Raw genomic sequence first — 23,317 nt, forward strand, 5'->3', positions numbered from 1 at the left:
GGAGGGGTCCTTCATAGAAGTGAAGGGCTGAGGAGATAATTGTCTTCTTCTGTTCTATTGTGTGGAACAGAACAGACTGCCTCTGAAATACTGAGATATTGTACAGTTTGGGGTGCTGCATAAGCTTTCAAGAGGGCCATTAGTCAACTGATAACTCTTTTATCAGTTGGCCAGAGTTATCACTATATCTTTTTGTGAAGAACATTGCAGAGACTTGAGGCTAGAACATAGCTTGGTGGGAGGCAAACCACATTTGTCTTCAAATACTTTAAAGAAACTATCGTAAGGGAAAAGCATTCATCATATTGCAGAGACAGCAGGAAAGAAAAAATCAGGGCAATGTGAAAAGGACTGTCATTTCTTTTATTACATTTTCTTTAACAGAGGTTAGGCCAGTAGGAAATGTGGACATGGGGTTAATGCACTACATAAAGACATAGGATAGCAGAGCTCCCATGTGGTGCAATCTTACAATTAAAATCTCTGCCCCGTATCAAATTAGAGAAGAATTTGTCTGCACATTGCTGGCTTCTTTTAGACTGTGATAAATACCTGTGAGCCCAAGACTTCCCATCACTGCAACAAATATAAAAGAGAGTCAAAGCAAAGTCTCTATAGCCTAGAATAAGGTCTCACTAACCCTGCTTTGCTAATGCCACCTTGGTCTGGTCTCTGGAGTTTATACCCTGATTCTCTATATAATAATGCTAAATAAGGTTTTTATATAGCACTTTATGGTTTACATATATGATCTCCTTGGACTGTCATACCATCTCTGTAAAGAAGTTGGAGAGAGGCAACGTGTAATGTACAACAAGAGAGGATGGACATTGGCAAAGGTCACATTCATTTTTTACATTTTTAAATGGGGTGATAAACCTTTTCATTGGGTTGTGAGAGTAGATATGTAAAATGATTGAATGGTTTAGTAGAGTTACTGTACAAGACAATAATAAGAACTGTTACTATAATTAGAGAGACCAGGTAATCTCTGAGGTCCCTTCTTACTCTTCATTTTTTGTGAATCTGAAGCTAACATAGCATCTAGACTAGCCCTGTACAAGTAGAACAACTTTTGAAAACTGTAGTAAGACTTAATGGTTTGGGACTTCATTTTTATTCTTGAAAATTAATATTTTTATTTATCATTAGTGAGTAGACAGTTGGCTTTCTGATGGCCTCCATTAAAAACAAAAAGTAAGATAATAAAGTATCATCAGTATGAGACTTATCTCCTTACTTACCGCACCAGCAACTCGTACTGTGGAAGTAACCTGTATCTTTCTCTTCCCATCTGGTTGTTTCCCACTATGGAGCACAGCTGGCCTCTCAGATAAATAGTTTTCTGTCAGTTCAGCATCCTCGTAGTTTGGATTGCTTATGCTCTCTTAGCTAACTTGCATCCGTCTTTTTCAAAGGAATGAATTGTCTAAAATGTCCTGGGAATGATAGTTAAACACAGGATAAAGTAATTATTGGGAAATGGGTAACTAAGAGAACCCAGTTTGAGATGGGATTTGGGTTAGAACTGTGAGCTTCCTGAAGACGGGGATCCTATCTTACTTATTTTTTTAGTTGTGACCTCTGTAGAGCCTAGAGGTTTTATGGACCAGAGAGTGCCTTTTGGGGAGGAGGGTGGTGGCCAGATAGGTTGTCTGTCCTCACACATCAGTCAAATAGGTCCACGTCATCTGGGTTAAAAGTGTGTTGTTCTTAGTTGAAGATTTCTGTACCTTAAAAGCAGGAGCAACAACAAAAAAGAAAGTAGTAAATTAAAAGTTTCAGCTGTGAAGTATCAACTCAGAATAAGTGGTGTTTCTGACACATTTCCTCTGTTACTAAGGGAAATATTTTCTGTTTAACCATTTGTTCAGCTGTAGTGTTAGCCTTATGAAAATTTAAAAAGGAAATCTCTTTTTTAGTTGTTGTTTTAACTTTTGATAACAATTACAAGTGCCTATAAATGTTGACCAACAGAAAGATGAACTTGGCTCTAAATACTTGTGAACTTCTTAGGCTTCACAGATTCCAGTTTTCTGACACTATTGAAGAAGATGCCAGATGTTGAACAGCTATATGGCCTTCACCCTAGATACCTTGAGAGGCGAAGGGTACGGGGCCATGAGGCTTTTAGCATTCCAGGAGTTCTGGAAGCTTTGCAGGCATGCCCGAACTTAGTGGTGAGTGCACCTGGTTGAACATTTGACATCAACTAATTGATGAAATATTAAATTAAAAGAATGATAGAACATGTTCAGTCACATGAAAATTTCATCCACAACGAACTTTTAAGTTCCACTGCATACTTAGCATCTTATGATACAGAAATAGAAGCTTTGGATGCTAAATTAAAAGCCTTTCTTGTGTTTGCTTTGGCATTATTCTGTAGGGTGTGGAAACTTCTCATTTGGAATTGGTAGAATCCATTTGGACATACATGCCACATGTTCATATTTTGGGGAAGTTTCGTAATCGTAATGGAGCATTTCCAATTCCTCCTGAAAATAAGCTGAAAATTCCTGTAGGAGCCAAAATCCAAACTTTACATTTAGTTGGTGAGTACATGTTTCTTGGGTTGCTTGTGACTCCTTGAAATGCCATACAACTGAATATTCACTGAAAGGGAATAATGAGGATTTTAGAAATGGCTTTGCTGATTGATGATGGCAAAAGAAATGCTTGTGAGACTTGCATACAATTTTAGATTTCCCATTAAAGGGCCCCAGAGAGTGGGGGGTTGGCAGCAGACAGGTAGGTGAGAGAACTACTATTTCACAACCAATCTGATCCCGTTTTGATAGACAGTTTGGGTAGTTTTGAAAGTTGTTGGGTTTTTTGTGTTTTTGTTTTTTTTTTTGAACGAGCCAGAATCCTGCCCTTGTTCTCAGAAAGCCACCTTTTGCTCCTAGTTCTACCCTCTAGAGGAGAGTTCTCCAGTACAACCTTCTGTGGTGATAGAAATGTCCTATATTTGCTCTATGACATATGGTACCCACTGTAGCCAGTGAAACAGGGGAACTGAATTTTTAAATTTTTTTTTTATGTTTATTTATCAAATAGCCACATGTAGCTAGTGGCTACTTAATTATCCTGCTCAGCTCTAGAACATCACAGAATAAAAAATCTTAGATAACTCTAAGTTTACTTGTATCTTCTCCAAGCAGAAAATTGCCCCTCTTTCTTCAATCCAGAGTTGATGGAAAACTCTGCCACTTCCCTTTTTCCTGAGAAATGGAGAGGGAGTGGTCTTTTTCCAAAGGCACCTTATTTGCTATGGTCACCGTGTGCATTCTCCATCTAAATATTCTCTGAAATTGTATCCTAATAATTTCAACCTAAGTAAATGATAAGAACAGATATTTCCTCAAATTTAATTTGTCATCTTTGGCTTAGATTGCTGAAAGGAATTTTGGGGGACTCCTGTTACTATAGTCTGACTATTAATATTTATTAAATATTTTCTTTAATATATACATATTGAGTATCTCCTGTACCTTATTCCAGGTATTGGGGATGGTCCTGAAGAACTGGATATTTCTGAAACTGGGTCAGGTGGTGAAGGGAGAGCAGCAGGGATGATAAGGACTAGGTCTTAAATAAGTCTTAGATGTGCAATTATGGGAGAAGAGCACAGCTCTCTAGCAACCCTTCATCTACAAGATCGAGGAGTGGTTCCGATGAAGGAGTTGGATATCTAGTTTGAATTCAGACTTTTAGATAATAAAGGGATTCTATAATATCTAAAGTTTATAATATAAGCTCTGTAAAGTCAGAGACTGTTTTTATATCTTTATATTTTCCATGATGCCTGTCACAGTTCATTGCAAATATAATAAGTACTTGGTAAATTTTGTTGAAATGCATTTAATTCATTTGATTAATTCAGCAGTTTAACACTGCGATGGTGATACAAACGTGTATAGTAAATTAATGAAAATGCTGGGGAAGGCAGGCAATTGTGTCCTTTGTTTACAGAATGGATTTGGGGTAAAATGTCAATTGGGCATAGAATATAACTGTCTTGTCTGGATCTGTCTCACCCTTGCTACCCTTGGGTTTCCTAGTCAGAGCTACCACCATCATGGTAGATGCTAAATGTACCTTTGTGAGTTTTGCAACTTGAGTCCCAATCTGTACCTCAATTCTTCTGTTTTTCTTCCTTTGGACTAATCCCCAATTAGTACAGTGTTTATGCATAGTTCAGTACTAAAGCCAACTGTGTTTTTTTGGGTGGACCAGGTTAAGGAGTAATCCTTACAGTAGGAGCATTCTGTAGAATTTAGCTTTCAAAGAACCAACAATTTAAGTACTCCCAATTTTGCTTTCTCTAGTTGCCATTGCTAGCAGGGCTTCTACTGACTCAAGGTTAAAAGTTATATATTAAACTGGTTTTGCCAGCTACTGCTTTTTAAATGCCATCACCCTGGATCCTTGTATTTCTCTCCGAAAATTGTGTCACTTCTTGGCTGTTCCCTAGTCTCCAGTGTTTAGACTCTTGGACAGGTTCCTCAAACTGCTTCCTACCATAAGAATTTTCAAGTTACCCATGCTGTGTCTCCTTCCATATCTCCTGACTTATCCTCCCACTCTACATCCCCTTTCTTCCAGAAATGGTCCTCTGCAGGTATGATTCCTAGTAACTTTGGAAGAGCTAGAGTTGCAAGAAAAACTTGTGTGTATAAAATGTAGAAGTACTTTTTAAATCCCATCTTCCCATATGCCTTTTCTAAAGAAATAACAGTCTGTTTATTGTTCTTTACAAGCCTGTTTTAAATAAGCTTATCTTCCTACATGTTAATTAGGTAATTTGTTCTGATGAAAATATACAGGAAGGATATATTGTTAACTTGAAAAATAGACTATTGAACTTATACACAGAATACAGAGTCTTTTAGTGGTTTTCTTGTTTTTTCTTTTTTTGTATATATGCTTTAGGGGTGAATGTTCCTGAAATTCCTTGTATCCCAATGCTAAGGCACCTTTATATGAAGTGGGTAAGACTCACTAAACCACAGCCATTCAAAGATTTTCTTTGCATCAGCTTACGAACTTTTGTCATGAGGAACTGTGCAGGTAAGGGTACATAGTTGTGGTGGAATTATACACACACTATTCTAAAAATGTCCTAAAGCAAACTCCATAGCTACATTTGTAAGTGAAATTATATTATGCTATTACTGTTTATGTTTGTAACTTACGTTATGAAGGTAAATGTACTTTTTGTTTTAAAGACAGTAGACATATGATTTGTCTTTGACCCTTAGCAGAAAAAATAAGGTGTCAAAATGTCTCTACATATTTCTTATAGGCACTTTTTATAGGATCGTTTTAATAAATTTTTTTTACTTTCTTTGTCTCTGGTCTCCTGATCATTCTGCATGTAAATAGTTGTCTGACCTAATCTACCTTATAGCATAAAACGCTACTTTTATGATACTACTTTTCTGTTCTGAAACCTTCAGTGCTTCTGTTGCCCTAGTGTGTCAAGTGGGAACTGTCTGCTTCAGAGTTCATAATACCCAGGGCCCCTCTTGATATCCTTATTTCAGACTCCTTTCCAAGGTACTCCTTTTATTGTCAGGTCTGCCTACTCACTGTTCCCAAACAACCATACCATTTTTCGCCTGAGTGTTTTTCCTTGTTATTGTTTCCTTGTCCTGAGGTTTACACTTCCTTCTTCCTCTTCACTTGTATACATTTTTTTTTTTTTTGTATACATTTTTTAAGTTTTGTTCTTTAAACTTACTTTCTTCTCTTTTTTCTTTTTTATGTAGTATATCAGATCTTACTTTTGTACCTGATATGTTCTGCCTTTTTATCTTTTTTAAAATTATTCCTGTTAGTTTTATGTTCCTGTCAGTTGCAAGCTCTTTGATGGATAGGATCCTATCTTTTGTAATCTTCCATAACACCTAATATAACACTGGTCACATAGAGAGATGTTTAAGTCATTGAGCTGTTTGTTAGAGTGAAGGATCAAATTTTCAACTTGCTTTTTCCCCTTATTTATTTTGAGCTCAAAACTATTGAAACTTCAGGGAATTTACAAAAAATACTAAATCTCCAACGTTACTGAAAAATCCTTACGCTGAATAAGTATGTGGTTAACAGACTAATACTTTTTCCAATGAGAAGTATAAATCGCAGAGAGCCAGCCACTTGGCTGTCATTTTCAGACATAGAATTTATAAGTTATTCATTTCAGTTGCTGATTTGAAAAATCATCTTTACAATTTACATTGTTCCATTGAAATTGTCTTTCTCCAGGACCCACAAACTCCTTGAAATATGTCCCTTTAGTAACAGGCTTAGCCTCTGCCCGCAACTTGGAACATTTGGAAATGGTTCGAGTACCTTTCCTTGGAGGTCTTATCCAACATGTAGTTGAAGACAGTTGGAGATCAGGTATTCATTTTCCTTTAGTTACTAAATATTTTAAAAATTAGTTTAAAATTTATTAAGCTTTTATTTAGCTTCTCTTCTGAGTCTTTGTAAAAGAAAATGCTTGTTAGTAATTGTACTTTCTATCTGATGTATTTAGTGAAGAATAAGTAACCGTGAGTGTAGCCAGTATTCATTTCCTTTGTATGCAATGTTAAACCTTCTCAAAATAGTAGAGTGATAAGGCATGTTTTCTGGCTTGTTATAATACTTATTGCTTAGTTAATAATTCATGTTATATTTGGAATCTTTCTGAGAAATGTTAATGGAGATATCCTCGTGCCTTTTGCTGGGAAGAGATGTTTTTTGACTTAGACAACTTAGTTCTACAAAAGAACTTAGGCATTAGTAATGTTAATCTAACATTTGCTTAATACTTATAGTATATAAAATGTTTTCATGTTTATCAGTTGGATATTAGATCCATCCATCAGATGTTGGCTTTTAAAAGAAAAAAAGATTTTACTTTCTAGCTCCCATAATTATATTTTAAATGATCATATGTACCATAACATGCTCCACATTAATTATCTCCTCATTGCAACAAAAAGACCAAGAAGTTTAGCTATATAGATAATTAATAGTTGGGAACAGAAAATGTAACTGTGGATATCCAAAATATAAATGAAAAATTATCTAGTACCATTGGTAACAAGTAGACATTATCATTAATACTGTTAAAATATGAGTAAGTACATTTTTAGCATTTTGTCAGTTAATCAAGTCTGGTGCAAGCACACTTCATTACATTGTGTGAAGGGGATGGAGACTTCCTCAACAGAATAATTTTTATTCCATGGCTCTAGCTAACAGGATAAAGTCAGAAAGGAAAAGAATGCTTGGTGTCAGTTTATTTATCTCTTGTAAAAATAAAAAATTTTAAAAAAGAAAGGAAAAGAAGACTACAGTGCAGTCACTCATTAGAAGACCTGGAGAGAGGTACCAAAAGCTAAGAGTTTGCATAAAGGGCCTAAAAGAGCAGCAGAGACTTTTCTTCCCTGATAAGTGTTTAAGAATGACTCTACCTTATATTTTACTTAAGGGGCCAGCATACCTCACACAATAGTTAATTCCAGATGATTCATAGACCCAAATGTAAAAAATACAGTTTTTAAAAGAAAACTCAGGAGAACGTCTTCTGGACCTTTGGTAGGCAAAGATTTCTTAAATAGTATACCAAAGAACACTTACCATAAAGAAAAAAATTGGTAAACTGTGCTAAAGATTTTTTTGTTCATCAAAAGGCGTGAGTAAGAGAGTGAAAAGCCAAGCTGTAGAGTGGGAGAAGCTATTTGCAATACAGCTAACATACAAAGGACTTGTATCCAGAAAGAACTCCTAAAATTAGTAAGAAAAAGTCAGAAAACACAATAGGAAAAATGGGAAAACATTTTGAATAGAAAAGATTTCACAAAAGAGGATATCTGGCCAGTAAACATGAAAATATGATAAATTTCACTAATCATTAGGGAAATGCAAATTAAAAGCACCAATGTGATATACAAGCACTAAAATGATTACGCCTAAACAATTATCATCTAAAGTATGTAGAAATGCTTTACTGACAGTGCTGTGGTCATATGGAACACTTACTGTTTTTGTTCCGTCTTTAACTAGGTGGTTTTAGAAATTTGCACACTATTGTTTTGGGAGCTTGCAAAAATGCACTTGAAGTAGATCTTGGTTACCTCATCATCACTGCTGCCCGTAGGTATGTTTCCTCTTCACATTGTGTCTTTTGTCTTAGAATTATGTTTTTTCCTGTTTTATAAAAATTGGTGGGAATATGTGTTTGAAGTTTGAGCATGCCTTTTTCAGATTTAAAATACAAAGGAGTTGTTTAAATAGCAGTAGGTTATCACTTAGTGGGAGTCTTCTGTTACAACTGATGACCAACTGAGCTGCACTCCAGACCTAGCAAGCTTTGAATGGGCGTGGTCTCATCAGAGAAAAGCAGTCTATTACCTGAAAGTGCCTGAGACTCCAACAGAAGTCAGTATTGATGCTTTGGTGTCAGCCGCCCACTCAGGAGCCATTGTTTTAACCTCCAGATGGTTTTCCCAGTTGTTTTAGTTAGTTGGTGGTAATATTTGCTATTCAGAAATCAGTGTTATAAGTCAGCTTTTTCAGAGTCCTGACCTTTAACACCTTTATATTTTTAACCTATTTTCACATCACTTTATGCCATGTTTACTACTTCCTACATACCAAAAGTCTACCTCTACTTTTACTTTTATAATACTTAAATTGAATTAACCATTTTTCAATTTATTAAAAAGCAAAACTCTTACTTTCCATCAATAGAATATTAAGAATATAAATAAAACAAAACTGTATCTAAGTTTGAGTAAATATTGTTACCTACTATAGAACTATACTCTTTGTTAAAATGGGACTTAATACTAGCCTTAAAAAGATATTAAAGAAATGCCAGATGCAGATTCTTGCCTTGACTTAATCAGGTTTAAGAAAGTACCAGAAAGGATATAAGATTATTACAGTGTAATTCATTGTTATTTACTATAACTTCAGTGTACACATAAGATGTGCCCACACTTTACAAAATACTCTTTTAAAGGAAACATCTGATATTTTTTAGTGGAGGGGGGAAAGTTGTTTGCATTTGACACTTCAGTAAAATAAACTTCTTTCAGAGCCTTACATTAGGAAGTACCTTTGATTCTGATGGCTTTCATTTTACTCTTATATGTATCTCTTTGTTCATAGGTTACATGAAGTTCGGATCCAGCCTTCCCTAACCAAAGATGGTGTCTTTTCTGCCCTGAAGATGGCAGAGTTGGAGTTCCCCCAGTTTGAAACCCTTCATCTGGGATATGTAGATGAGTTTTTGCTGCAGAGTAAGAATTACCTCATTTAATCCCTAAAATTGTTGTCAGGAACTTACTTGACAAAGTGAACTCTGAATTGGGATGTGCCATTATTTTCTTGAATTTAAACAGCTTAAAATCTTAGGTGCTCTCACTTCTTGAAAAATTTAAACTTGAAGTGTCAGTGATTTTTTTCTTTCTATATTGCCTCTGATTTTAGCATATTATAGAAAGTGTAGTGATTGTCTACCCAAAAAAAGATCCTTATTTACATTTGATATTGTCTCCCCTTTGCTCCCCAAGTTTCTTTCCCATTCTGCTTCATTTTTTTCACAGAATGTCATCCTTGGTTCCATTTGTTGAATTTGATCTGCCACACTTCTTGAAGCTTTTGATGGTCCTCTCTGATGAGGTCCCATTCCCTGCCCATGCTCTTCATTTCTGTAATAAGCCCACTGGGGGTTCTGGATTTTCCAGATAGTGTGAGCACATAATGGTCAGTATTCGTTTAATGATGATTGCTGTTGGAAGGCTTGTTCACAGCGTTTTCTGGAATGTATTTACAATTGGGAACTCATTCCTTTGGGTTTGAATGCATGTCAATTCATTATTCAAACTTTTTTTCCACATGACATTAGTCAGACATGCAAAAACATTTACACCTTCAGCATGTATTTATTTTTGCAAGACTTAGTTTCTTACCCATGTAATTTGTAACAAGTCTTCTTAAACTCTCACTGTCATACCAGATGGCATTTTTTCTTTGGATCTAATTTGCATTGTAGAAGAACATAAGAAGGCTTAATTCTTCTTAGTCCAGATCAAACAATATGACTTGTTTGTCCCCTTTCATTTCTGATATATGTCACAATAATAGTTGGGTTTTTTTGTTTTGTTTTTACTTTGTTGCAGTTCTCATCAATACAGGTGAAGCACTAAAAAAAATCGAAGCATTATTTTCTAGCCTTTTTAACACAGGAATCATTTTTAATCTATATAGCTTTGAAAAGATCAGCTTTTTACCAACGTAGCTTTAAAATGCTAAACTAGCATAGTGATTTCAAATAAAATTAATGTATTTGATATCAGGCTTTTCTGGTTTTCAGTGAAGTTGCTAACATTCCGTTTCTACAGTATCTGTGTAGTAACTTAAAATTATTAGCTTGGTAATTGGTGTTTTTTTCTATGGTCTTGTTTTTTGTTCTTCCCGAAAGCTAAAATCTTGACAAATTTTGTATTTTCATGATGGCCACATTCAGGTCCACTGAAAGAATGTCTTTGAGAATTATCTTTAGAACCAGCTATTTCCCTATAGTGTTTCTTTCCCCTCAACACACATTTTCAATAGAAAAACACTTTACCTTTTTTTGGGGGCTGCGTTGAGTCTTTGTTGCTGCGCACATGCTTTCTCTAGTTGCGGCGAGCGGGGGCTACTCTTCGTTGCAGTGCGCGGGCTTCTCATTGCGGCGGCTTCTCTTGTTGCAGATCACGGGCCCTAGGCACGCGGGCTTCAGTAGTTGCAGCTCAGTAGTTGTGGCGCATGGGCTTGGTCTGTCCGCGGCACATGGGATCTTCCTGGACCAGGACTCGAACCCACGTCCCCTGCATTGGCAGGCGGATTCTTAACCACTCCGCCACCAGGGAAGTCCCAACACTTTACCTTTTGACTACCATTATCTCGTTTTTCAACGTAACTTGTTTCATAGTCTCCTTCATATTTAATAGTCTCTTAGTTTTGATTTTTTTTATAAGCCATTCTTCATATTTGTTGCAGTTCATCCGTTTCTCCTGTATACGTACTCTCCTCTATTACTCCAAAGACAGTCTGGGATTCTCTGTATGAAAATAGGTGCCAGGTGTGTCTAACAGACTATGTAGAGAGGAATGAGAGGTCACTGCTTACACTCTTTCACTTAGTCTCTTGCTTCTCAGCCATTTAGATTTTGAAGCATCTCTCCAGGAGGTTGGGGTGGCTCCTGGTAAAACTTGCACCAATTCTTTGTTACAAAGGTTCTGGCAAAATATAAATAGAAACATCACCTTTGTCCCCATACACTTATCGTAAAAGTGACAGTGCCAGATTGGGGAAATGGGTGTGCTGAAATGTAGATGCTGTGTACTGGGAATATAAGAAAAGTGATCCAAGGATGAATACTTAGGGGTTCTTTGTTTACACAGATTCATGATTTCAGAGATTCATGTGAAGGTGATAGGGGTGTAAAACTCATTCAGATCCAGAAGCAGTATAGAGTAGTGTTTAGTGCTGGGGCTTTGGAAAGAGGGAGTGAGATGGAATTTCATTAATCATGGGGCAAGTTATTTCGTGGGTTCAAACCACCCAATAAAAAAGTGGGAAACGGTCTTATCTCCATTTAACAAATGAGAAAACATGGTCTTTTAGTATTACAATCTCTTACACTTAGAAAGCATTCAGTGAATGGTAGCTTTTACTTTTAGCTGACCTCTGGGCTGAATCAGAAAGAAACAATCTGAGTCCTAGGTGATGCCATCAGGGTTTTGAGGGGGTGTGATGATCAGGAGAACCTAAGAGCAGGAACAGGTCTCAAAGGAATGAATGTAAGACATAGATTTATCATGCTAGGCTGTAGCAATTATTCTGACAACACCTTACCTGGGATCAGTTCAAAATCTACCTGATCATAAGGAAGAAGGCAAATTTTAAGTCCAAAGGGCAAGAAAGAAGTTTTTACCAGGAGACTAAAGAAAATTGCTCAGAAAAATTATGAAGAATTGGTTAAGGTGAAATCTCCAAGAAATGCCAGTAAATACAAAAAACAGGGACTCTAGGAGAGAGACCATGAACTATATGGAAAGTGAAACTGGAAGAGTTGGGAGTAGGCGGGTTGTTTTAAACATGTCCAGGCTAAAGGTATGAATCCCTGCCCTGAAGGGCAGGGCAGCTTCTCCAGAGCAACAGTGTTTTCTTTGTATTTTATGTCAGTTGATTGCAAGGACCATGAGAGACGTTTATTGGGTTCCTATATCATAATATCCCAGCATTATGCTGGACATTGAAAATGTAACTATAAACTAACTAGGCAAAGTCCCATTTTCCTTCAAATTGCTTGTGGTCAAGTGGACCATCCTTTAGAGCAAAGGTCAGGCAGGTGGCAGGAATAATGATAGGAAGCAAGGGATAAGGTGTGATTTCCAGTGGCATAATCTAGAATGGAGGATCCTCTTTTACTAAACCCACTCCCTAGTCTGTGACAAGACAGTAGGCACTAAAGCCCAAAGGCAGAGAGAGTGGGTGTATGTGTGAGTTCAAAGTCCACTTTCTGAGATTAGGTACATATTTACTAACCTATACATGGTTCTAAAAATGAATCTGAATTCTCAAAGTGTACTCTTCTCTACACATGGCCACACCCGACTCCAAAAACATTATCCTTATAGAGTGAAAGAGTTACATTTTTAAGATTTTATTTTTCTTTTTAAAAGCTTAAACTAAAACTTCACCATAAATGTAAACCAATATAATTTATCCCTCAGTTTTGCTTTAAGACTTTGCCTTCTTTTTTCCTTTTCTAAACAATTGAAAATAATCTTTTCCTACTAGCTGTCCCTTAACTTTTAACATAAATTTTTATTTTGCAAAATAAAGGCTACCATTCGTACAGAATACCTAACCTAAAATTGTACCTGAACCTGAACCTGATGATGGAGAGATGACGCCGGATGATCATAGAGACTAATCATACTGGATGTTAAAATAAAGAATTGGCAACACTCCATGACACTTTAAGAACCTATTTTTGTTTTTTAAATCAATTTCTCTTTCTAGGCAGAATGGCTAATGCAGATCTGGTGAAGTATGGTTTGGCTGATGTGGTAGAAAATCCTGGTATCATCACTGATATAGGGATGAAGGCAGTCAATGAAGTTTTTTCCTGTATCAAATATCTGGCAATTTATAATTGCCCGCATCTACATAACCCATACAATTGGATCTCAGGTACTGTATGCTTAAGTGCGGCTCTATTTTATTAATGTCAAAATAATATGTATCTTTGTTTTCTGTTTGTGTCATGAATTAACATTCCTAATATAAAATGTAGATATTTTATATGGATCATTCATAGAAGTTCTGGGAACCTTTGATAACTGAGTTGGAAATATTTTCAGTGCCTCTTTCAACTCCTGAAATTCTCTGCCTAGAAATTTGCACTGTCCAAGTTATAGATTCAATTGTACTGATCCTTATGTGTTTTTCTTTGGGCCAGGCACGTAAAGTTTAGGTTAGGAATTGTTGCCTGGGATGTTATGGTTGTTTTCTCTGTATTACCTTCAAATGGCATATCATCTGAACCAACAAAGTGGGTATGTATTTTAAAAACTTGAATTAGGTGACATATTAAACATTAACTTGTGAAATTTTCTATTGCCTTAAAATCCTAGGCTATGTCGAATCTCCCCTCCATACAGTATCCCTTGTGTATAGAAGTGTGACTTTTGCACTTGGTATTTTTCCTTATGAGGGGAGTTAATTTCCCTCCCTGAGAGTAATGCTATTTATTTCTTTTAAAGCCCTTCTTAAATACTTAAATTCACAAGCCTTTAAATAAATTCAGAGCTAGAGAATTTTCATTTTGACATCCTCTTACCAAACCAGGCCCCCTTACTGACACCTGCAGACCAGTCTCCTCTGCCCTCTGAGCCACCGCACAGGGATACTGTAGCTCCTTACAAAACCCATCTCCAGACCTGTTGTAGGGCTCCCAGGCCTCTGCTGAGATCATTTGTTAGAATGGCCATGTCTCACCCATGAGAAGAGAAGTTCTACCCCTTCCCCAGCAGCACCAAGAAGTTATTGGGAAATAAACTTTAGGCTGTATGCGGCGTAGATCGCTTTTAAAAAATAACATTTATTGGGTTTTTGGTTTGTTTGTTTTCTTAAATACAGAAGAGTATAAAGAAGAAAATAAAAAATGGCCTATAATCCCATCACTCAGAACTCCTGTTAACACTTAAAAACTAAAAGTAATACATGCACTTGATAAACAGTATCAGACAATACAGAAAGGTACAAAATGAAAAGTCTCCTCTTCTCAAAGGTAACCACCATCAACGGTTTCTTGTATATTCTTCTGGACAGGTTATTTTGTGCATATTGCAGCCTATACATATATAGCATTTAAAAATGATTTACATATACGAAAGGACCTTACTGTGTATACATCGTCCTGTAGCTTGTGTTTTGCACTAAGAATATTTTGGAGAGCTTTCCATACTAGTAAGCATATTCAGTTCTTCTTCATTCTTTTAATAGCTGCATACTGTTTTATGAAAGGAATATGCCAACATTTCTTTTAAGTAGTATCCTATCGTTAAATAGACATGTAGGTTTTTAAGTGAATCACATTTAAATATAGGCTGACTTAGTTTCAAGTTAACGATTTCCAAGCCATCTAGTTCTGACAATGAAATTAGGTAAGGAAACATCATAGTTTAGAGTCATCAAGTGTTAGAGATCATGAAATAAAAGAATATTTACTCAAGGAAAAAGGATTTGGAAGTCTTTGTGACCTATAGCAAAATTCATGAGTAATGGAGAAACTGTTAGTTACATTCTCTCTGGCCATATTATTTCTTCAATAGACCACTCAAGATGGACTCGATTGGTTGATATCAACTTAGTGCGTTGCCATGCTTTGAAGCTGGACTCCTTTGGCCAGTTTATTGAATTGTTGCCCAGCCTGGAGTTTATTTCACTGGACCAGATGTTTCGTGAACCACCCAAAGTAAGTCACATTTGAGAGCATTTTTGTTTATTTTGATACTGAAGGAAGAAAATAAAACAGCCTAAGTAATTTTTTTTCCTAGTAATATGCCTTTACAATGTTATAATTTGACTTTTTACTGCCAGCCTCAGTGAAGGAAGGCATAAAGGTTATAATAATGTATGGCCACTTGTTCTTGTAAATGACTATTGAGGGATTTCCAGAGAAAGGAAAGGAAAAAGTAAGTGGTAAGCTGTCTCCATCAGGTTTATAAAGTGAAGGTGAGAGCAAAGGTGGAAATTTGAGCTAAAGCAAAAGTTATTACTCAAGAGTAATTAGTTGGAAGATTAAATCTCTAATTAGCAACCCAAAATATAAGTAAGGATTAGGAATTTTGTTCTGGAAATGTTTTACTTTGCTGCTACCTTTTCTGTTCAGTTGCATATCTGGGGAAATCCGAGGTTGCCCAGTTGTACAAAATGTTATTTTAAAACTGCTTAACAAATAAAGCTTTATACTCGCATCATAATAAAAACTTAATGTTTCAACAAATTATGTTCTCTCTTGTCAGTTCTTAACGGTTATATTCCCAGTGTTGAAGCAGTGTGATATAGTGGAGAAAGCTCAGGGTTTGAGGACAGATTATTGGGTTTCAAGTCCCAGCTGTACCACTTATTGGTCGTGCACTGTTGGGCAGATCCCTTCCCATTGTGCATGTCATCATCTGTAAATCAAGACTGATAACGCTTTATCTTGCTTGAAGTGTTCTGGGCCTTAAACGAGGTCCTTTATGAATATGTGAAAGTATTTCATAAAGTGCCATATAAATATTCTATGTAAAGATGAAATGAAGGAATATTAAAAATGCAGGGTTCTATACTAACCCAAATTAATAAGCACATGGTTTCTTCTTGCTTTAGGGCTGTGCTCGGGTTGGTCTGAGCGCAGGCACAGGAATTGGGGTTTCCTCGGCCCTTGTTAGCAATCAGAACTCCAACAATGACAATGATAACAATGCCCAGAATAATGCCAACATCCACGACAACAATCACCGTCATCCAGATGACTCAGACGAGGAGAATGACTTCCGGCAAGACCTGCAGCCAGGAGAGCAGCAGTTTGCAGCCGACGGTAACCCAGATCTTTTGTGAGCTCCAGATAGAAATGATTTTTACTTTGGGTCATATTTCTCTTACTCTCTTCTCTTTCCTTCACCTCCTATTTCAGTTTGTCACTTTACACATTGGGGGGGACCTTGCTAACAAAGCAAATGAGGGGGTGGATGGAGTTTGCCTATCTGCTTGCTTATTTTAAAGTTATCTTTGTAATGCCTCTTGTCCATAGAAGCTATTGGGGTATTTACAGAAAAGGAAGGACTTAGATGCCATGAGAATTAGGGTACAGTGAGCCTTAGAGGCCTGGCTTAATGGAGATTTAACTGTCAGGATTTGGGTGAAGGAGCATCTTTCAATATCTCGCTGACCAGTAGATAGCTACGTTGGACTTGAACATGGAGATCATTTTTGGGTGTTCCAAGAACTGGAAAAATGAACAGTAGTCATGTGCTAGACATTGTGTTGGAAACCTTTCATATACCTTTCATCATTAAGTCTTCAAAACCACCCAGAAAATTAAGTACGTGAGCTAATAAGGACCTACAGGATTTCACTTATGTAACTATCCATTCCAATTCTTTGATACTGACTGAACTCCTGCTGTGTGCCAGCCCATCTGTTATTGGGCTTCATCTGCCCCTGTGTTGATGAGTGAGAATGGAGTGAAATCGTTTCCTTAACAAATTTTCCAGGTTCCCAGTTGACCCTTAAGAACTGGAAAACGAATCTCTTCTAGCCACTATTTGGTTGTTGCCCTTTCACTCATTCTCTTAGGCAGAGTAATTAATGAGAAATGGCGTGCCCTGGTGTTATTAACTCCTCTCATAATGAAAGTATTCTGTGTATAGAGCCTAATTTCCTTTAGGATCACTCTGAGTATGCATGTCCTGACCTAAGAATCATCTTCTGGCATTGTCTTCACTTCCTTACCTCACATGTTCTCTATAGAACTGTCCATTTTGGCTCTTGGCAAAGTCACCAGTGACTCTCTCATAAAGGCTAGTGGTCATTTCTCCACTTGCATCTTCTTTGACATCTCATCTCAGCTGCATTTGTCACTGTTGTCCACTTCTGTCTTCCTGAGATATTTGCTCCTCTTGGCCGTCCTGAAACCATTTTCCTGGTTTTCCTCCTATCTCATTGGACATGCCTCCTCAGTTTGCTTGCACCACCTCCTCTATTCCGCTCTTGTCCTTGCTCTCCGTTTTTCTCTACATATTTTCTCTAGATGACCTCATTCAGTCTCATGGCTTCAGTACCAACTATATGCTAATGAATTCTAAACCTGTATTTTCGGCTTTGATATTTCTGTTTTTTAAAGTAATTGCAGTTATATCCAACTTCATACTTTTAATTTCCACATGAGTACTCTTAGGCATTCAAACTTATGGCTAAATCTCTCCTCCTAAAATACAAAAACAAAAGTGCAGAGCCAGCAGGTGCTAGGGGTGAAGGAGCGGGGAGTGAGGTCAGGTATTCTTTCTTTGCCTTGTTCTTGAGTGCCATCATAAGGATCTGGACTTCAGAGAATACCAACCGTTCACAGAAGACTGTTACAGCAGCTGCAGTGCAGAACTCCCCAAATCCTACAAACCCAGTTGTGGTTGAAGTTGATGTACTGGACAGATTATAGACTCCACTAGAAAGTTACATGGCCATTGGCTTCTCAGTATAGCATGGAGGATGCCTTCCATTGTGAAGTCATATATTGATGCAGCAGGAGCTAAAACTTATGCAAGAACACGTTATTTGATTTAAGAGAGAACAATGGAAACTTAAATCTACTAACATTTGAAACTAAGGTTCAGTAGATGAGAGACATGACTACAAACCAAATACTTGAGGTACAGTATTTGTCAAATATATCTTCAAATGCTGAGAAGCAAAGGAATTAGTGACATAAATGCCAAGATTGAGGAATTCAACAGCTTCAACAAGAAGAAGCCTAAGAATACCAAAGATGGTGGCAGAATTTTAGAGAAATGAAGATTGGCATAAAACATTAGGCTCCATGGGTCTTTCCAACTTGGCAATATGTTTATGTATATTTATTATTACATACATGTCAGGTTGATCCTTTTAAATAAAAAATAAGGACCAGGGGAATTCCCTGGCAGTCCAGTGGTTAGGTCTTGGTGCATTCATTGCTGTGGCCTGGGTTGACCAGGGGACCCGCAAGCCACATGGCACGGCCCAAAAAAAAAAAAAAAAAAAAAAAAAGGGGACCTGGAGAAAGGCCATGTGACTGTTGATCAAAACCAGCAGTGGTGGAAAGAATTCGAATAAAAGAAAGAGAAACAACTAACAGAAAAAACATAAAGAGTGGTACAGGGATTAAAAATAAAAGGGATCATTGGGAAATAACGTTAGTTGAAATGGCTAACATTGATGCTTCCACTCTTTAGGTACAAGCATAACAATATTTTAAATATTACTTTAGTTTGAAATTGGTATTCACATGTTGACTTTCCTTAATGTAGAATTTTAAAACTTTCCATACATGAGCTTTTGGACCAACGCTGGAATGAAGCGGATTCACTCACTCTTTTGCTCTGTTGTATTTAACTTAATCAGCTTGCATGAAGTAATTGCCTATCAAAGAAGGGCACTGTATAATTTTAAAAGCCCTTTAATTTGTATAAGTTGTGTCTTTGCTTTATAAACCACTGAAATAAAATATGGTGTTTTATAGTGAACATTATCATTAAGGTAATAGATGACTCCAACAAAAATATGCTTTTATTGTTTTACAGAGTACTGTATTAATTTACCAAAATTCTATAATTTGGTTAAGGATATTATCTTTCTTAGATTTGCGCTTCCAAAAGTGTTAAGATTTAGAATGCTTTATTGTGAGCTAGTTATGTTCACTGAAAATACAAGTTCATTACCTTCATTTTGCAGCACTGTAAAACAGGAAGAGATGTTCATATATTCTAACAATTCACATTGCCTAACATAACATTACCATGTGTCAAAATCATGCTTCTGTAATTGCTAAAGCATTTTGCCACATTATTTTAATATAATTACTTTTGAAGGAATTATAACGACAAAGCATAGTTTTGCCTATACATCATTTAACTAATTTTCTATCTGGATTTAAAACAAATCCTACATACTGCTTTTAATAGTGGGGTGCCACTGCATTCCCTCACCACTACCTCCACAAAGTAACCACTAAGTGCAATTGCTCTGCAGCACTTATTTTGGGCAATGGTTCTCAAATTTGAGTGCATCAGAATCACCTGGAGGACTTGTTAGAACAGGTTGCTGGCTTTCACCTCAGAGGCTCTGAGTAGGTATGTGTGGGGCCAGGTAGTTTGCATTTGTAACGGGTTCCAAGGTGATGCTGATGCTGCTGTTTGGGGATCATCTGTTGAAAACCACTGACTTCTGGAAAATCCTTGTTTTTGAAGTCTGAGGACAGGCTACAATGTGAAAAAAAATCCCAGTAGATTCATTTTGTTTTCTATTTAGGGGCAAATACTTGTCAACCGCTGAATAGTTATTCCTGATACTAGAAATTGTTGCATGCAAATTATTTTATTAAACGTCAGTGACTTCTTTATTTTATAATGGTTAATGAAGGCTATAAATTTAGAATCAGGTTTTATATAAAAGAGACCAGTTAATATATTTGTAAAAATAGCTCAAATCCATTAAGGTTTATGATTATATTTGGTAACAGGATTTTTTTTAAAACTGAAATAACATTTCTCCTGAACAGAATATTTGGTAAACATTGATATTTGATTAAAAGATAGCTTACATCGTTTCTGTAAGTTAAAATTGTTCTGAAAAAGATGTACTGCCCAATGATAAAATATTTTGAAATAAAGAAAAAAAAAATCAAAACCAAGAATCACTTGCATTTTCCCTAGCCCAAGGGTAGCATCATCTCATTTAACTACCAGAGACATCTATTGAGACATTATCCTTGCTTTGCACCTACCTGCACTCCCCAACATCGAGTCCTTTAGCAAGTCTTGTTGACTGTCTCTAAAACATCTCCCCAATCCATCTACGTTCTCCTTCTCATTGTACCAGACCTTTTTTACCTAAATGTTTTAACAGCTTTCAAAGTAAAATTAGTTCTTAGAGCAGCCAGGGCAGTTTTTAAAAAACATGTACCAGACAGTGTTACTCCCTTTCTTAAAACTTTCCAGTAGCTTCGCACTGCTTTAGAAAAAGATCCAGTTTCTTGATTTGGCCCATAAAGTGCTACATGATCTGGCTTGTCCTCACCTTGTGCTACTCCCCACCTCCCACACCATGCATGAATGTGCCAAGCTGTCACCAACTGCTGCCTCTTCCTAGAATGTCCCTCCCTCCATCTTTGCATGACTGGCTTCTTCTTGATATTCAGGTCTTAGCTTAAATGTTAATCTCAGAGCTGTCTTTCCTTACCACCTTAATCTTTTTTTTTTTTTTTCAATTGAGGTATAATTGACAGTGTTTGTATATATTGCAAAATGATCACAGTAAGGATGTCTAGTAAACATCCATCACCATACATAGTTACAAAGTTTTTTTCTTGTGATTAGAAATTTTAAGATCTGCTCTTAGCGACTTTCAAATATGCAATACGGTATTAATAACTACAGTCACAATGCTGTACATTATATTCCCATGACTTATATTTATTTTGTAACTATAAATTTGTACCTTTTGATCACCTTACCACTTTGTCACCAATTCATTCTGTTATATCATCCTCTTTTAGTTTTGTTACATAAGATATTATTTTCTGATGTTTTCATTATTGTTGATTAAACATTTTTTTTCCTTCCTCAACTGGAATAAGCTCCATGAAAATAGAGATACTGAATATCACCACTGTTTCTTAGCACCTAGGAACAGTAACACATTGTAGTAGGCGCTAAATAAATATCCAAATGAATGAATACAATTAAAGAAGTTAAGTTTAAAATAACCTTGAGATATTATATTAAATATTTCCACAGGTTATTGTGGCAACCTAAAAAGCAATTACTCAACAGCTTTGGAAAACCTTATCACGTAGATATAAGAATGTACTTCTGTTCCAGTGGTTCCCTCTGCCTATAAGAAGCGATTCTAAGCTTTTCACAATCTGGGACCCAGACTACCTTTTTAGCTTTCTTTTCTCTTTCATACCCTCATCTCAACACAAACTCTTGTTCTTTTTCTCACTGGCCTACTTACTCTTCTGGAAAATGTAACGTGCTTCCTAGTATATATGAAATGTCACCCCATCTCAGTGAAACCTTCCCTGTTGAACAGGAGAATTAACTGCTGTTTTTTTGTCCATGTTCCCCTTACTTGGACTGTTCTAGCCCTTAATGAGTATATTCTGACCTTATTCTGTGTGTCTGACATTTCTGCTCGAAGGTGTGCATTCTCTGAGAGCAGGGACTATAAATTTCCCATCTATTCATCGTCCCTGTATTGTAGCAGGCTCTGGAAACAGACCTCATTTCAAATCCTAGCAAATTACTAACCTTTCTAAGCCTCAGTTTCCTCAACTGCAAAAATGAGGCTAGTAGTAGTACCCTCATAAGATTGCTATAAGAAATAAATATGGTAATGTATATAAGAGCACTTAGCATAGAGCCGGACATAGAGTATGTACACATTAATTACTAGCCGCTGTTCATAATCACTGTTGAGTGAAAGAAGCGAATTGATTGGCTTTTATCGTGTAATGTTTCTGAACAAGGTGAGTTCTCTTTTTGGCCCTAAATAAAGTGTAGTTATTGAGGGCTAGGGCTGGGCAAGAATTTGGGATGGGAGGCTAAACATGAGGGGGAATGTACTATTGTGTATGTATATTTAAGACCAAAGCAAACCCCACTGTCCCCCTGAAATCTCAGACTTCTCTGCTGTATATTCCAGTGGCATTTATCTGAGTGGTATCTTTCTGGCTTACTCATATTTTTATCTTGTTTCTTTGTTGACTGTATGAATTTGTCCTGTCTACTTACAAATTCAGTAGATTCTTTAGTTCTTTCAGGAACAGGATATTGTTTTCTTCTGTGTTGGTTCATTCATTTCATTCAGATGGTTGGTTGATTTCCCAGCAGTAGTGTTGAGCACCCGTAGGCGTTGAGTGGTGCACAGGGTAAGCACAGTCTGCCGCCCTCTGGGTCCTGGCTGAGCTATAAATGTAAAGGACAGTATTGGTATTGTCCTGACTGAAACTGGGACCGGGTACCCAAGCTTAGGTGTAGGTAGTGAGAGGGTACTGGGTTGAATACTGACTTGAGGGATTTGGATTTAATCTTGTAAACAGCTGGCAAAGCCAGGAATTATTTTATTTAGGATCCTCGTAGAAAAGTGACCGTTGTATCTTAAGAAGATGTAGTAAAGTGATCGAAGCTTATCAGTCTGATACTGTTCACTGTGCTTGTCATCTGGAAAAATATAAACGTTCCCATTCACTGATAGGCACTAATAACCCTAGTGAAGACTTAGATGCAAATAAAACATTTGAGTGATATTAAAATGTTAAATATGTACTTACTGTGTTTAATAATCCTTGCCACACATTAGCCAAAAATGATGCAGTCTCTAGAGAGCAGGAAAATACGCAATTTGAGCTTGGCTGCTCAATGAATGCATCCTGATTCAACTGGCAGATACTGCAAGACTAATTGCTTACAAGATGATCGTAAGGTCTTCCAGTAGCTGGCTCTCACTGCCATCAGGCAAATAGCTTAGAGGGAGACAAACAGTTGCCTCATACAGCCATCCCTGGTAACATCTTCAGGAATGAACAGGTGCTTTCTTCTTTCAGCTGTGCCTTTCTCCCTGCTTTCATCTTAAAATGATGGACTTTCTCTACCAAGTGATCCTTTCCCATCTGTGAGCTCCCCTCCTATAGAATTGGACACTCCTTATTGATGTCGATATAATGAAGCACAATTACATGATATTCTTTCTGAATGGGCCTAATGATCATGAGGCTGTTCATTTCTCAAGGGTGCCACAGTTTTGCCTGCCACTGTGGTTGTTTTAGACATCTCCTGGTTTTACTTTGACTGTGATTATTTTTGTTTAAGCACTGAACGAGATGGAAGACATGGTTCAAGAAGATGGAGAGGTGACGGCTGAGAGTGAACATGAGGCTCCAGCTCACAGTCAGGCAGTTATTCCTGTGGACGTCGACGAGGAACAAGCAGGTAAGTGTGTGACTTCCCACATTCATGGT

The 23,317-nt window shown here is 36.9% G+C and overlaps 1 protein-coding gene across 9 annotated transcripts in view; it reads left to right on the forward strand.

The window, feature by feature from the left end:
* Window positions 1–23,317, forward strand: part of FBXO38 (F-box protein 38) — a 52,460-nt gene that overhangs the window by 11,986 nt on the left and 17,157 nt on the right. For all 9 annotated transcript variants that reach the window (XM_068536130.1, XM_068536133.1, XM_068536135.1 and 6 more), the window contains exons 4-13: window positions 2,017–2,180; window positions 2,390–2,555; window positions 4,936–5,073; window positions 6,268–6,405; window positions 8,059–8,152; window positions 9,169–9,299; window positions 13,075–13,245; window positions 14,889–15,031; window positions 15,931–16,141; window positions 23,169–23,288. In XM_068536130.1, coding sequence (XP_068392231.1) covers window positions 2,017–2,180; window positions 2,390–2,555; window positions 4,936–5,073; window positions 6,268–6,405; window positions 8,059–8,152; window positions 9,169–9,299; window positions 13,075–13,245; window positions 14,889–15,031; window positions 15,931–16,141; window positions 23,169–23,288 — 1,476 coding nt within the window. The remainder of the gene's footprint in view (window positions 1–2,016; window positions 2,181–2,389; window positions 2,556–4,935; window positions 5,074–6,267; window positions 6,406–8,058; window positions 8,153–9,168; window positions 9,300–13,074; window positions 13,246–14,888; window positions 15,032–15,930; window positions 16,142–23,168; window positions 23,289–23,317) is intronic.

The sequence above is a fragment of the Eschrichtius robustus genome, chromosome 2 (genome assembly GCF_028021215.1).
Source record: "Eschrichtius robustus isolate mEscRob2 chromosome 2, mEscRob2.pri, whole genome shotgun sequence".
Classification (NCBI taxonomy): domain Eukaryota; kingdom Metazoa; phylum Chordata; class Mammalia; order Artiodactyla; family Eschrichtiidae; genus Eschrichtius; species Eschrichtius robustus.